The sequence below is a fragment of the Tinamus guttatus genome, unplaced genomic scaffold, assembly GCF_059628265.1.
Source record: "Tinamus guttatus ecotype Peru unplaced genomic scaffold, ASM5962826v1 Tinamus_guttatus_pri_ptg000240l, whole genome shotgun sequence".
Taxonomy (NCBI): Eukaryota; Metazoa; Chordata; class Aves; order Tinamiformes; family Tinamidae; genus Tinamus; species Tinamus guttatus.
In genome coordinates this window covers 14,445,993-14,462,384 of record NW_028288774.1, presented here as the reverse complement: position 1 = coordinate 14,462,384, position 16,392 = coordinate 14,445,993, and the positions used below count along the sequence as shown (strand labels likewise).

At 41.7% G+C, this 16,392-nt stretch overlaps 1 protein-coding gene across 1 annotated transcript in view; it reads right to left on the bottom strand.

The window, feature by feature from the left end:
- The window catches only part of SYT9 (synaptotagmin 9), a 39,454-nt gene extending 35,533 nt beyond the window's left edge, over window positions 1-3,921 (bottom strand). Inside the window, exon 1 of the mRNA XM_088525904.1 lies at window positions 3,774-3,921. Coding sequence (XP_088382030.1) covers window positions 3,774-3,921 — 148 coding nt within the window. The remainder of the gene's footprint in view (window positions 1-3,773) is intronic.
- Window positions 3,922-16,392: the final 12,471 nt, after the last annotated feature.

Here is a 16,392-nt window from a genome sequence, read left to right as displayed (position 1 = left end):
TATCATTAAACCCACAGTATTCATCATGTGTTCAGTTTTAACATTACTGGTCAATTTTAAAGTACCATAATTAAGAATAACGTAATGCTCTATTGGCTTATCTTCAAAATGTGCAGCCCAAGACAACAGACAAGAATAGGAGCTTTACTTATTATGTCAACTCTCATTATTCTGATCACTGTGACAGTAATGAAAATTCATCATGATTAATTTTCTATCGTTCTTATATAGCCTGTCTCTCCATAAAAATCTTTCTTTTTACCCACTCTTCAGGTTCCTAAAAAGCTTCCTGTGTCCCTTCTAAATTTTTATTGCAAATTTGAGGGTTGCATGTTTTTACTCTTTAACTAACGGAAGACAAAAAATGTGGTAGGGATGCGTTACATTGTGCGATGTACTGTCAGGCTGCAGCTCTCCTTTAGGATTGTCCTTTGCCTACCTTACTTTCACTAATATTTCAGCAATACCAGCAAACATGAAACTATACACTGTTGCTATGTCTTGCATCCTATATAAGGTACTCAGGAAGCAGAAGCAGTTGCAAAGTTGGGGAAGATACTACAAAAGCTAGTGTAGAAATGTGACAGGTCCACACAGAGCAATAGCACCTACCACTGCCGCCTCTGGGAAATTGCTCTCTGCTGAACCCTTATAAAAATAAACTGCTACAAATACTCACAAAAACTTTAAGATTGATTTCTGAAGCATCATTCAACTCTGATACAGCCACATTATTTGGAATGGCAGCGCAATCCACTTAGCAGCTTGTGCACTGATAGCGCAGTGCTCATGTTAGTCAGCAACAGAAGGGTAACTTACTTCTTTCCTCTCTTCCATGCCAAACAAATCCTATGTGCGAAGCAGGTAATTATTATTCTTGATTTTTTTCTTCAAAATGTCCATTTGTCTAACAGTCCAAAGCCACAAGTATGAAAATGTATATACCCTTTGTGGTAGTTTTGTTTTGTCCCACACATCAAGCTCCTCTATTAAAAACTTGCAAGGTGAATCCGTTACAGGCATAGTCCATAAGGAAATTACTTTTTTGTCTTCCTGTTTTAACAACAGTCTATCCATTAAGATCCTTCATGGCAAATTGGTATAATTCTCCTAGTAAAACAACTCCCTTTCTTCATCTGCAAAATTTCTTTGGCCTTTAGCCGGTGCCATAGGGTATTATCATTTGTTCTGAGTGACTGCCAATGTCCTTATGACTAAGGGTTTCCACCTGAATATCTCAGTCAGGCCCATGTGAATTCTCCCAATGAATATACTATATATCTAGTGTGCTGAGAGTTTCTATGGCAATTTATCCTCATAAACCCCTTCTATGATAATAGAAATACTATAAACATTTTACAAAAAGTAAATGGAAGAATGGAACAAACGAGAGTCCAGCTTATTAAGATATATAAATGCTTAAGGATGCAAACAGAGGCCTATTGGGATTTTAAAGGTGCTCTGACATGAAGGTCTCAGTTAAGTAGTTGAAGATTTTCACAAAGTTCCCAAATGGCATTTTTAGTTTTCTGGAGACTTTTATCACCTGACATCATGTCTCCCTTCAAATTCAGTGGACCTATGTGTTAAACCAGGAGCTGAATAGCCCTAAACTTATGCTCAAAGCACTTTGCCCATAACAGGGCAAACTACATGGGGGGAGGAAGGGGGAGAGAAAAAAAAAAAAAAAACACACACACACACACACACACCAACAAGAATCTGTGCATATCACAAGCATCCAGTCTTTCCCCCAGTCTGTGCCCCACACTAAATACGCAGAGAGGCACAGATGTCAAGCAAGAACGGAGGCATTCTCGAGGGGACCTCACTGCCCTGTGCTGGAACTGAGGAGGACATGAGGCCGAGGCTGTGCTCAAACCCTGGGATGTGCCTCAAGCATCCACCGCCTTGGCTTCCTCCCTCAGCTTGTGAGTTTTAGCAGCCACTGCACCTCTACAGCGCTGCTACCACCCGCGTACTAGAGCCTGCATATATGACTGGCCAAACCAAACGTGCCACGTACCGTTTTTGTTGCCATGCAGGTGGGCTATGCGCTTTATTGGCAAAAACTTGTACAGAAGGTTTCGCATACGTTTGCTAGCTGCACTCTTCTCACCTCTAACCACATCGCATGCCTTTGCGGAGAGCTTTTTTGCCTGGCCTAAGAGATAGTTGCTTGGTTTGAATAACACAAGTCATCTTCATGCAAGAAAAAAGATTTGAAGTTGTAAAAATTAAAGCATCTTTTTCCTAATTCTACCAAGAAGATTCTGTCTTTCACCACAAGTTTTCTTCCTTGTGTTTAGCACCAGGTGCTGGAAAGTGCATAGATTTCTCATCAGGGCTTATTAATGACATTTCACCATTAATTATCCTTAATGAAACTCGCTATGTAAGTTAAGATGGATTTGGTCCACATACTATTCTGTCATGGCGATTTGTATGACTTCCTCTTTTGGAAAGTCAAGTAAACTGTCTTCTTACAGCCTGTATTATCAAATCCAATGACCGCCTAGCAAATCTTATGAGCATCCAGTTTACCTAGAACAACACAGGTGTTTTACTCAAAGAAACACAAGACAAGTTAAAGTTATTAATCCTTAGCATAACAGTGCTACCCTACAGGAGTGGTTTCAGCCTCGGAGGCTGCTTGCAGCTGCAGAAAATGCAGCGTTCACATTGAGGCCAATGGAAAGATGCTGCCTACAGCAGGGTTGCTCACTGCTGCTGCACGTTGGCTGGCAAGGTCAGCGACCACCGCGCTCTGTAACTGAGCAGGGTTGCAAGGTACCACAGGTCTGCTGTGTGGTAGCAGTTTAGACAAAATGAGTAAAAATAAACACAGAACTATTTTTTAAAAAGTGCTCCCAAACAGATGCCAGGTATCCTTTTTGCTTGAGACTAATGGAAAAAAAAAGTGCCCTCTGAAAGAAATCTCAGAAGCTCTTACCCAAGCAGCTGAGATTAAGGTCTGCTGTATTTCAAGTAATTTAGCATTCAAACTGAGCCCTGATTTAAGTAGACATTTGGGGAATTATCACCTGGTACCAAGTCTGTGGTTGAACCCTTGGCAAGTGAAAATTACGGAATATCACAGGTGCCTGACACAAAATTACTACTTCTATCAATGAAAACAATGAAACATGCCTAATCTTTCCTTTTGAAAATTCTTATGAAATATTTCATGAATCACTTTAAAGCAAATATTTTTAAGAGACAGAGGAAGGCAGAATGACTACAAGCAGCTCTGGATGCAAGCATCCTGAATGTGGGAAAACTCCTGCTTTTGTTTATTGCAAGGGAAGACTTTTCCCCCCAGTTTTATTTACTGGATTGCTCAAGGCCTTTCAGCATGTCCGAGTGCTTGGCAGTAGGTTACTCTCTGAACGCTCTTTTTGATACACCAACTACAAGAAGACCTTTCCTATTGCAATTAGGCTGCTCTGTGCTAAACAAACTAATTTACTGCAGAGAACCTTAAATAAAGAAATACAGGGCTGGAGCAGGTTTAAGAGTATTACGAGCATCCATGAGGTTTTTGTTGAGCTCTTCAAATTCCTCCTCATACGTGTGCAAGCTCAGTAGCCCCTTTTGCAGAGGCGCAAGCCCGGAAAGTTGTGCTCCGTGGCATCCTATGGACCCCCAGCCGCGCCTCCCGGACGCCGGCGCAGCCTCGGGAGCCGGGCTGGGAGCTGCGCGCCGAGCGGGGTGGCCTCCGTCCCGCCGAGCCCGCCGCCGCGGCCGCTGCCGGGGAGCCCCGGCGGCCCTACCTGAGTCGCTGAGGCGGGGCCGCGCTCTGTCCCGCAGGTAGTAGATGAAATCGCGGCAGTTCTCGTTCTCCACGGCCCCGGCGGAGCAGAGCTCGGCCAGCAGCTGCAGCGCTTTCTGGCAGATCTCGTCCTCGCCGGCGCCGGGCATCGCCCCGCAGCATCGTCGGGAGCGGAGCGCGGCTCTGCGCGCCCGCGCCGCCCGCCCCGCCGCGCCGCCCGCATCCGCCGCCGCCCGACCCGGCGCCTCCCGCGCGGCCGCGGCGCCTCCGCGCTGCTGCTCGGGGGCGGAGCGGCGCCCACCAGTTGAACGCGGGAGCGCCGCGAAGGGGCTTAAGCAAGGGCGGGCAGCGGGAGCCCGGAGCGCGCTCCCGTCCCCAGGGTAGCTCGGCTGCGTCGCGAGCGGCGGGGAATCGGGGCGGGAGGAGCGAGCCCCCAAGCAGAGGTCACGCTCAGCCGCGTGCCTTGGGAAGCGGCAACCTCCAGGAAATTCCTCCGTCTCCTCCATGACTCGAGCCAAGCCTCCACTTTTAGAGGCTGCATCTAGTATTTATAAACAGTTTGTTAAATACCATATGTTTTTTGTGTCTTGCTGCCTACTGCTGTTCAGAAATGACTACACTCACTCACCTAATTGTCATGAAATTATTTCTCTATAAATAATAGACACACTTGATGCATAGAGCCCAGGGGAGGAGGACGTGTTGGAATTTTATCCTCCTGCAGAGAACAGTGCTCTTCAGCTCAGCTGTGGTTGGCCTGTGTGCTGTGGTTGGCCTCCTAGGGCAGGAAAGGGTTGAAGCCCCCGTGAGAAATGAGCTGCACCTGAGGCTAGGCTGGGGGTAAAGAGGCAAGGTGGGGGGAAAGAAGTAGAGCTCAAAGGCAGCTAGGAAAAATGAGAGTAGCAGGAGGTAGGTGGCTGTGGAGTTTTTCCTCTCTCAGCTCTGTTTGATTTGAGAAGGGGAGGTTGGTGGGGATTTGCTTTGGGTTTATAGGTAGCTGAGGCTTGTGTGTGTGTGTGCGCGCGCGCGTGTGCGCATGCATGCATGTGTGTGTGTGTGTGTGTGCATGCATGTGTGTGTGTGCGCGCGCTATGAGGGGTGTGACCTAAGAGCTGGCTGCTCTGTTAGGTGCTTTGACTTCACAATGTAGGATTAAATCTTATGCCTAAAAAAAGAGAATAAGGCAGAGGAGCCCAGAATAAGTGTGGGGTGAGAGTACTCGAGTATGTCTTAAATAAGAGTAGACTTGAATGCTTGAGGAATGGATGGTACTGTTCTTAAAAGTCTATGTGTCTGCTGGGCTTAAGTAAAGAGACTTTTGCCTGGTATCACTTTTCTGTGCTGTATCTGTAAGAATATTAGGCTGCAGCTATGGGGAGTGTGTTAGGGGAGTGCGTATGGGGAGTGATAATCCCGCAACCACTAGGAAGGCAGTGCTTGACTTGCCTAGTGGGAGTAAAGAGGAGGAAGAAGAAGCAGTAAGGCAGGTGTGGACTGTTGTGGTTAAACGGTGCCATTGCACTGAAAGGTTCACAGTCTGCAGCCACCTCGATTCTGGGCTGGATAAGGGAAATACTGTAGGATGAAGGGCTTAGGTGGCTCCCAAATCTTCTTGTTATTGGCTGTGACAGACTTCCTGCCTCACTTTTCCTCATGTGTGTATAGCTCTTAAATTCTGTGCTTTTACTCTTCAAATTCCAGTTTGAATAGTGTTTTTTTGTTTGTTTTTTTATGCTAGTTAAGAGTGCAAAATGCTTAGAAGAATATGTAAGAAATGGAAATCTGGGCACTGGTACTCAGTTTTTGTGAGCTGGTGGTTTTTCTAGGCAGCCTCACTTTTGAGGTTTGTTAGTTCTTGTTATTTGCAGGAGATCTTAGTGTTTTTAGGGTGAAGGTACCTAGAAAACAGAATTGTTTTCACCTGGCCTTTTTTACTTAATACCAGCTGCAAGAGGTTATCTGGAAGCTTGTTAGTGTTAATAAGGGAAAGGTGATACCAAGCTTTTGAGATAGCCTTACAAAGTTTGTGAAGCTGTTCTTAGATGCTGTTAACAAGATGAAGAGAGATTTAGTGATTTTGAGATTTGTTTGAAATCCTGTGATCAGTATTAAATAGCGCAACGAAGAAAGATGAAAAGGGACAGTGGTACACTTCCATTATGATATTTATAAAAGCTTTAGGCATCTGCTATGTGGATTTGCGTGCCACTTTTTTGGCTTTTCTGTAGAGTTTTAAAATGCAACACACCAAATTGGTGTTTAGCAATGCAGAGGACAAAGCTTTGTTCTTCACTCTTCAGGAGGCCTGTAAGCTGCTGGTGTGCTGGGATTAGTAAAATGACATTAGCGAATTTTCCGAGTGAGTGGTAGGTAGGCTGCTTCCTTACAGCAGGTCCTGAAGGAAGAGCAGAATGCCTGTGCTGTGCTGAGCAGAAAACAAGCTGTGCTGAAGTCTATTAAATACTATTGAGTGTCATTAAGATCCATGTTGTAGCATAGGATTAGTCACATTCATATGATAGCCAGTGTCCGGATACAGTTGGGGCTCAGCCACTTGGTAAAAAGCGAGCTGAAAGGAGGCTGATAATGAGTGCATGAGTGGCCTGAATGAAGGTATGAGGCTTTCAGCTGCTTCAGGTCTAACAGCTCATCAGTCAGGGCGTCTCTCTTTTCTATTTTGTGATTGGATAAAGCTTCACTGCCTCAGGCAGGAGAATAAGAGATGTAAGTTCCAAGTAGAAGATATTGCATGGAAGACTGTAAATGATACAACATGAATGCAAGCTATTTCAGATGCTGGATCACTGTCATCATCTCTTTTTAGCAGATAGTTCTTCTCTTTCTGATCTTCATACAGATCCTCTCCTTATTAGAAAGGGCTCTGTGTGCTGTGGCTCTTCTCAACTGTTTCAGGAAAGCTTCCCTCAAAACCAGAACAGGGAAAAATGCACTATCTTTGATTATGATTTGACTCTAATTCTAATTTTGATAATTCCCTCTTGACAGCTTTTGTAAATATTAGGGGGAGGGGGAAAGGTTACTGAATAATTCAAGTCTAAGGAATGAGCTGAGTTGATCAACTGTTGTGTTACCAAGTTTGTGGTCTGAGGTTTTATTATTGACTGCTCACAGGAATTCAGAATTTTTCCTTAGTCAGGGATCTTTCTCCCCTTTTGGATCCTTTGCTTTTGTATAGCTTTCCATCTTTTAATGCCACCTTGCCACCTCTCTGCTCTTACAAGTAAATAAATGAAGAAGGCTCCATCTGCTACAAAGGGAGCCACAGGCCCCATGCTGTCCTGCGTTCCTTTTGAGCTGTAGCTTTACACATATCCATGCAAATCCAAAACAGAATTAGACCCTAATCTGGCATATTGAAGAGTCCAGTGAAAGCTGATTCAGTGAGCATGCATGAGTAACAAGTAAACTTTTCTGACTTCTGTTTTTGCCCCCTGCCTTTTCCTGTAGCATGTTATTTATGAGACACTTCCTCACTGTTTGCCTGTTAGTTGATACTGCTTTGGTTAGTGAAACTTTTAATCCCTTGAATATACATGGAAGCATGGTATGGAAGAAATAAGTTGGTATCCCAGACAAAAGCAACCAGAGTAAATCTTTAGCTTTACCTTGTAGGTTAAGGATGGTCTAAGAGCAAAATCATCATCATCTGTGTTGTTTAGTGCTATTGTGTGTTTTAAACTGCACTATAACTGTAGCTGTCTTAGAGACATAATCCTGTCTTCTTCAATACTAGTTAGTTATTAGCTAAAGAGCAAAAAGGTGGAAGTGATGGTGTCTTTTGACCTTTAAATTCTTTGATGGACTGTTATTTAGTAAAAAGGAATATGCTGAAAAGACTGTTCAACATGGTCTGCTGCTACACTGTCCTTTGCTGAGGCACTGTTTCTAGCATCCTGCCCTAGTGTGCTGAAGCATCCAAGCACTTAAGGAAAGAGAGTACCTGCTATCAGAAACCAGATCTACTGGAAATGGGATCTTAATCATTCAAGAGCTATACCTGAAGTTTGCTATACCTGAAGTATGTACATGCTTGTGGGAATTAGAAGATAACAACATAGGAGTTGGTCTGATGCTGTATGTACCTCCAGTCAAAAAGCAATTTATTTTTGTTTGAAAGCTTATAAATGCATTAAAAAGTAGAGTTCACCTTTTGAAAGGTGGAGTGATAACATCATAAATGCTAGTGAAAATGCCTTGCCTGGGGGGAAAAACAAATATAATAGTATAGATAATATTCAGGGCTGAACCACGTTCATATGTGTAAAATCAACTGAGTAGGTACTTAGAAGGTACTCCCCTTTAAAGCAAGTGTTTATTTGTTGTGTTGTTTCTTTAAAGCAGAATCATCTGGGACAAAAATGGGATTTAAAATTGGTATCATATTGTCTAGCATATAGGGACCTTTATATAACTGACTGCTACTGATAGTGTCACTCGGTGGTGCAGTTTATATAAGCAAATATGTAAGAGCTCAGTCATTACGTAGACTGCAGGAAAGTTGTAGTAATGTTTTCCACTCAGCTGCTCACAGGTACTTACTACCACTTTTTAATCAAGAGGAAAAAAAAAAGTGGATTTATGGTTTATACCTTGAGTAACTGTTAAGAGAATGCTAAAGAGAGATCTTTCAATGATGAGAAAGTAGTCCCTTTTCTTTGAATCTTTAAAGGCCGTAGAACCTCCCACTTACAAAAGTGTGTGTGGGGGGGGAATACTTTTTTGATATCTTAGTAAATTAATGCTGTGGAAATTGTAGCTGTCACAAGTGCCTCTATAGTGCTGGCCTTCTCTGGAAGGTAGTTTAAATTAAAAATGCTTTTGACAACGTGCTGCTAGATCACATGTGATCAGCTTATGAGTGTGAGTACTGAACCATTCTTAAGCTCTGTCAAAGGGCAGCATTTGCTTGCTCAGCTGAGGTTATTAATGTTGCTTTCTTTTCAATAAAAAAAATCATAATGTGGTGACTGTTGGCCTTCCATTCCTGTACAGAATGACAGGAGCTGGCAAAAGGCAAAGGAGTTTTGTAGGTGTCTTGGACATCTCCCTTCTCAGCAGACTAACAAAGAATTTCTTTTTCTATTGCACCTGAAACAACAGGTGAATGAACGAACTGTCCTGCTGCATCAGGTACTTTTGAGGGGAAGAAAGGTAAGCTGTTTCTTTGAAGCAGGCATAACCTAAGCTGAAGTGACTACGGCCCCACGTTTAAATGAGTCTCTCGGAGACTTACTGCCAACCCAATGATAAACACTCTGAGGGGAAGAGTAGGCTGCTTTTAACACACTTTCTAATGCTGAGGACAGTAGACTGCAAATTTGCTTTACTGGTTATAGTAACTACAAGCTGTACCTTTAGAACAGATTTTCTTCTGCCTTGTCATCTTTGCCTGAACAGAGCTTTTACCTTCTCTAAGCATGTGTCTCTGAAGATGTTCCTATGAAGCTAATGAAGTCTGGTAGGTCCTGACCACCTACCTTACATAAAACGTGCTTGTATGAAAGCTTTCTGGAGTCCCACTTCCCAGTTACATTGAAATCTAGATAAGACAGGCAATTGGTTTCCCTCTAGCCAACTTCTCTATGTGAAGGTAAGAGGAAGGAAGAAGGGCTTTTTCTCTGCCTGCCTCAGCGAGATTGTTGTTCTTGTTAACATTCTTACAAGCAGACAAATGATAATAAGACTGATTGACTTTTGGCATTTGCCTACAGAAACTTGTTTCTTTAAAACATTTCTGACTATTTTAGGTGCAGCTTTCCAAAGGCCTTGGCAAACTAAGGACCAAGGCTTCTTTAATCTAGTCCCAACTACTAGATTTTGGTTTGACTAGCAAGATTCTTCTTTTAAGACCGAAAGTCTTTCTTTAAACATGCTGAGGGGTCAATCATCTGCTTTCCTGAGAACTCTCCAACCCTAGGTTCCCTGTTGCTATTTGGTCAGCAGGGCTGATGCAAGCCATCTTGTTACAGACTGGTTTCCATCAGTGCATCCACCTATTTTTCTTTGAAACCATGCTGGGAGGGAGAAATGATCCACAGCCAGCTGTAGTCTTTGTTTATTTCCTGCTGTTATGTTGCTGTTCGTACCCAGGCCCTTAAATTTTATGAAGCCAACTTTAAGCTTTCAGGTAAATGTAGTTGCATCCGCCTGGGTAAAGTGGACAGTTTCTGTGCCAACTGCATTTTTAAAGAAAAAGATTACAGTACTTGCTCTGCTTGCTTGCTTTCTTTGCCTATGAATCCATTTACTTCAGCAAAGGGATTAAACATTATAAACACTAGCTAGACCAGTTCTTTATAATTCTATAAATGGATAGAATAATGTCTCCATTATTTTTGCTGGAGGAAGAGGTAAAACTTAACAAGTTGGCCTCTACCAATACACTTTATTTTACTTTGGAAAATATTACCGAGTACCTTGTTCAGTTCCATCATACTTACCTCTTCCTCTGTGATTTGTGTTAACCTAGATTATAATTTCCTGTGGCATTTTATGCCTTTTACAATACCTGGTAGGTATAAGGCAGCATAAATACTGTGCACTTGGCATGTTATTTTTTTCTGCTTTAAATCGAAGAACTTTTTTCAGTCCTATGTGTGTAAAATCCCTAATAAGGACTGTAGCTGTGTGCATGATTGAAAAAACAGGCTGGAGAAAAATAGTGTAAGACTTGTACGAAGTTACCAAGTTTTATTTGAATCCTGCAGTTTCCAACATCTTCCCTCTTTTTTTTCTCAGTTTCTAGCATTCATTGTCATTCATTATCATATCTGTCCATAGACTCAAAAAAGGCAGACTTTCACAGCACTGAATCTGTTTATAATATTTTGTATTTTGTTTCACTAATTGCATCTTACAGGACCATCTAGGTGTTATTTGTCCATTTATGCTTGAATAGGGATTGGCATAAAACCTAACTGAGTAAACCTAACTGGACTATCTGAGTAAAATAGTTCTACTTTGGGCAATAACCAAGATGACTTAAGTGTTGTACCTGATTCTTGAGGGAAAGAGGTGTTGGTTGTTTCCTTAACAATTTAGCCAGGTAACTTAGCCAGATATCAAAAAATACTCAAGTGATAGCTGTTGCAGATGATACAAACCGGGGGAATCATTACTGATGGAGTTGTCAGGTACCTAGCATGCATGCTTCCCTCTTAAGGTTAATCTGTGTGTATAACATTATAATTTCCTGGGAAGTGCTGATGCTGTCAGATCAAGAGCAGGCACCAACATTAAACAGTGTTAAGTTTGCAAGCAAGGCTTTGTATTAAAGAGAAGCAGTGAACATAGGATGTGCAGGTTTTCCATGCATATTTTATGTGTCTTGGAAAGCAGTCTCCCCAGGCCTGGGAGACAATGTTGAGCAATGGACAGGCTCCCAGTGAAATGCTTCCCTGTCACACAGCATGCAGTGAGGATGTGATCCCTCTCTAAGAGCAAGTATAGTGCTGCTCTTGGTGTCACTAGTCAAACTGAGGCTGGCACTTCAAAAAGGATTATAAGAAATCGGAAATGATTCAAGAAAGGCCTATGAGTTTGAAGTCGGTAGAAATAGGAAAAGGCTAAAAAGTCATTTGATTTACCAGAGTAAGAAATGATTTGAGCACTGTCTGTCACTTGCAAGAAGGGAAAATATACTTCTGATAGTCTTCTTACTGCTTTTTTGGCTTTGCCTGATTTGTAATTATGAGACTGTGCTTCTGGAAACTGATCATTAGCAAATTCACCAGGAAGGGCTTTTTTTGGTGAGAATCATTTGCTATGGGGGAAAATGTGTCTGCAAATGTGTTAGAGCGCTGATTAGGTAGCCTTCAAATCAGGGCTTGGTTAGGATTAGAGAAATGCTGCTGCTCCAATAGCCTAACTCAGGATCACAACGTTTGTGACATAAAATTTGCACCAGTCAGATGTGATCCCAATAGCTGCTGTTTAAAATCCATTCATCTTGGCCTGGGAATGCCTGGGGATATAGCCATAACTCAATAAACTCAAGAGAAGTGTTAGAGTCGGTGTCTATAAAAATGAAGCTTACAGCCTGAGAGGTCCTGAGAGTAAATTCTGAATGAAATCAGTAGAATAGTGTATGCGAGGTGGCACAAAACAATGAAGAGCAAGGATTAAAAGTCCAAGAGTCTTGGAAGTATTAAAGAAGGCTACTGCTGTGCAACTGGAAGAGCAGTGAAGTCTGTGTAACTGAACCCCAGCAGAACTGGGTTATAAGCTAAGGTGAGCACCGGGCATGTGCTCAGAGGCTTGGGGAAGGTGGATGGTGTCCCTAATATCCTCTTATGGGGTCAGATGCAGCAGTGGAACTTTAGCATAGACACTGTAACTTGTGTTTTGATTCTGTAGGTGGAAAATAATGGCCTTTGAAAGACTTCTTAATGCATGCTTTCTAAAGGAATTCTTTAACTCTTAATAATATTAGGAATTTGCTTGTTGAAATGGAAGGTGCTAGAAATGCATGTGCTTTAAGTTTTCCTTCTTGTTGGAAAGCATATTCAAAAGATCTAGTCTACATTTTCAAAGAGCAGCTGAGTATTTATAGTTTATTTTCTTACTATCAGCTTTTCCCAATCACAAGGGATATAACTGAAATCATTAAACAAGTTTAACCAAATTGAAGTTAAATTACTCTTGGGTCTTTCTACCTGTACAAATGCATTCATCAGTCATCTTCATGAGTTTGCAGCATTCTGAGATTTCAGGCAATTCTCATGTATTATATAAGCTTTTGCACATCTTAATGCCAACCATCTTTGGCACTGTCCTTTGCCTGAAGGGCTCAAAGCTGTTCTGGGAGTGGATGACAATATTCCGTCTAAGCTAGGATATACTCTTCTTCTTCCCTTCTAAAGCTCCTCTAACTATTTCAACCTCACAAAATCTGTTAAAACACAGACTTCAGCTCTGTAGGCTCTCATTTTCCAAGATTTAAAGTTAGATTTAGAGAATAGGATTATCCCTAGCATAAACTGGTGTCTGTGTTAGAATGAAAGTTCAATTTCCCTTGTTTTAGCCCTGTGAGCTTTTCAAGAGCCACCAGCATTTCAACTCTTCATTCAGATCTTCAGACCTACCTAAACTCTCTGCACTGTTGCTGTGGGCTTTGTGCCTGCTTTAGCAGGCGTATTAACTACTTCACTGTTCTGCCAAAGTGAATCTTTCAAGATCTATCACTAGTTTCACTTTTTGGAGCTTATCCTTTCCTGAGCGCTGATCCCAGTCACAGCTAAGCTATTGTCATGAGATTCATACTTCCCTTAGAAGCAATTATATCTTGCTTTCTCCTGTTTCTTCAGGCCCTTATTTTAAGGTCTGTCACTCAGCTGCATATATTTTCCTTTCTCAAACTCTATTCCTCACCTAAACTCCCGATTAAAGCAACACTGTGGAACTCTTCAGCTGGTGGCAGTGAACACTTCTGTCCCATAGTCATTATTGAAATCCTGAAGGCTTTCAACCTCCAGCATTTATTCAACTCTGCTTTCCTGAAAACTAGTGCTAAACATTGGCCTAGGGCTAGTTAGTACTTGCCTTAAATGGAATGACAGCTCATTTAGCCCTGCTTCCTCCAGCTCTCATTTCGGGAACATTGCAGATCGGAATTAGTGCTGAATCTTTAAGTGTTAGTAGAGCCAAAGTGAAAAGTGAGTGCTACGTGCTATGAAAAGTGAGAGGCGGCTATGTGGAATTTGGGTTAGGATTTCTAAGAGGAGAAACAGCAGAGGTGAAAACTTCTGAAATCAAAAAAGTGCTGGATTTTTTTGAAGACCTATGAGACTAAAATGAGGGAAGTACAAGACAGATTCAATGTAGCTCCAGCCTCATTAATTCACTCTCTATTCCATTTATTTGGAGTCTTATTTGTCTGCTATGACCTTAGACTCCCTTCAGCTTAACAGACCCTCCTTTCTTGAGAGATTGCTAGCTAGCTGTGGCTGTACACTCTTATTTGTCTTTTTGTCCTCCCATGCTGCTTTTTTTAAAAGGTATGCTGAGGTTTCCTTCTTTCCTCCAGTCCTTTACCTTGGCTGTGTGACTCTGCTGATATAATTTATTAAGACTTGCTTTCACTAAGGTGCTTAGCTTCAGGATCCTAGTGTGCTGCTGCGAGTGATCTGCATGCAAGCAGCATGGCCAGAGTAAGTTGAGATGAATTTCAGCCTGTTCTAACATCTGCCAGGTGCCTGCAGGAAGACTAGAAACCCTTTTGTATCTATAGATTTAGTCCTTCGCTCAATCCAGGTTACTGTTTTCTGCCTCTCACAGCTCAGCAATTTGTTTTTTGGAACTGAAATCCATTCCTCAGCTATCTAGCATAGCATCACCTAGCTCTTGCATTCTGTGCTGTCTGTACTCGGAGTAAATGCTATGGGGAGTAAAAAAACACTTTTTTTATATATTTGCATTTGTTTATACAAATTATTCTTAGATTCAGAGAAATTTATTCTGAGACATTGGATTTGAGACACAAAATAGAAATTAAGGAGTACGAATTGCAACTAAACTCTTAATTCAAAATCATACAGAAATGTAGTCACACAAACAACTCCAGTTTAACAGTACACATTTGTATTCATAGAGATGTGTGATAGTTGGCTTTAGAAGAAATAATACTAATAGAAGACTAATGAAAAGAGACCAGGCTATTTGTATAGCTTATCCCTGTTCCACTGCCTTCCCAGAACACAAAACAAATGGTTTAGCTTACCCTCTACCACCAAGGAATCTAGATTTTTCTAAGAAACTCCTCTCTTTAGAATGAGGAGCACAGGGAGTACTTGGTGTGCTGTGCTTCCTTGAAGAATGTCAACCTATTATGATTTCTAAGTGGCAGCTGTGCTAGTGGAAAATGCAGCTTTCATAATGCTAGTGAACCAGCATGTGTATATGGGGCAGCCTTCCTCATGGGGCATATTGTGAGCTTAGGAGAAAGCTAGATGCACGTGATGTTTTGTTCGCATAGGTGATAGTCATACTCAGATACTCAGCATGCTTGCACTGCTACATGCAGAAGTACTTCCCGAGAAGGGGTGTTCCTTGGCTAAAAAGCTTTGATTATATTCAAGAATAAAGCTTTCTTAGCCAAGGTATTCTGCAGTTCTTTATAGCTTTGTTTTACTTGTGTCTTTGGATCTGGTACTCTACTTCTACTTGAGAAGCTTTGAACGTGGAGGTTTTGTTGCTGGCTCACAGGAAAAGGAAAGACCTTTTGGAAAAGCAGCTTTTTTAGCAGAAGTTCTACAGCTATGATTCGCCCTAGGTTGACCTTTCTTTAAACTCTGTGTTCAGTAATATTTGTTATCTTTATAGATTCAGAAACATTCAGAAAGCTTGCTTAGCCTTGATCTGTGCTATGTGATTTACCTTAATAAAATATTGTGTTGCCTTGAGCTTTCTGCTGACTGTGCTCTGAGGCTTAGACTCTAGAATGTGTCACATCTCTTACCAAGCTAGATATATCTGCCTATTTATGTGCTTGTCTGTATCAAAACACTTGTCACTATGGCAGTTCTGCAAGAGCACTGCAAACTGTGGTCTTGGTCTTATGATCAGGTGGGGCTGCACTTCCAAGCACTTGGGCACTTCTATCTGAAAACAAGCCTCTATGAATAGTAACTCTGTCTTGCATAAATTGAAGAACATTCTTTATGCAAACAGCTGGAAAGGAAATGCCTGTTAAGCAAATAAGAGCTTAATTCATGCTTGAGCAATCTGGGGAACAAACGCATCCTACCAGGTAAAATAACACAGAAATCTGCATTTTTATATATCTTGCTGTATAACGCAAACTTAATTACAGCTGTCTGTCCATGAAATACATCCCAAATAGTGGGAAGTGTGTGACCTAAATAGGTAGTGGAGGAAAAGAACTTCACTGGCAGTTCTGATGTTGAGTTCACATTGAGATCAAAGCTCCCGCCTGATGGGACAGGAACTGCAAGCAGCTGCTTGACCGCTTTGTTGTTGTGTGTATTCATTTGTCTCTAGTATAGCTCCAGCTGTGTGATCCAGGGGACTAAAATAGCTAGACATCTCTGTCAAGGAATAATGTTATGACTAAACTTGTGTATATATATTTAATAGTACTATTTCTTAATAAAAGCAGTTCTATTCATCCTTTGTTTTCTTTCAATTGTGCTTAATATCTGGTCACTGTTAGCTGTCTTTGAATAGGTAAGCAAATAGGTATTGACTTCTTTTGGGTGTTCTTGTACTTTATATTTGCCTTATTGGACAAACCATGGACTTGCATCTTTCTTGGCCTTGCAGATGCATAGGAATGGATGGTAAACTGTAACTGGAGAAACCTCAAGTGATTTCTTCAAGAAAATAACAGTTTAGCTTCTACCTAGCATGCTGTACGTGTGTGAACGATGCGTGGTGGGAGGTAAAGACAGAATCCTTGCCGCTGTATGCTTTGCCAAAACAAAATCTGCTTTTTGTAGATTAGGATGGTGTTGAAAATATGATTATATGTACTCCATATATGGGCTCCACTAAGTTTCTTGAGCTTGGCTAAAGAAGAAAGCAAAATCCTCCTGAGAGTCTGGAAGACTAAAATAGAGAATTGCTTATTCAACATAAACAAT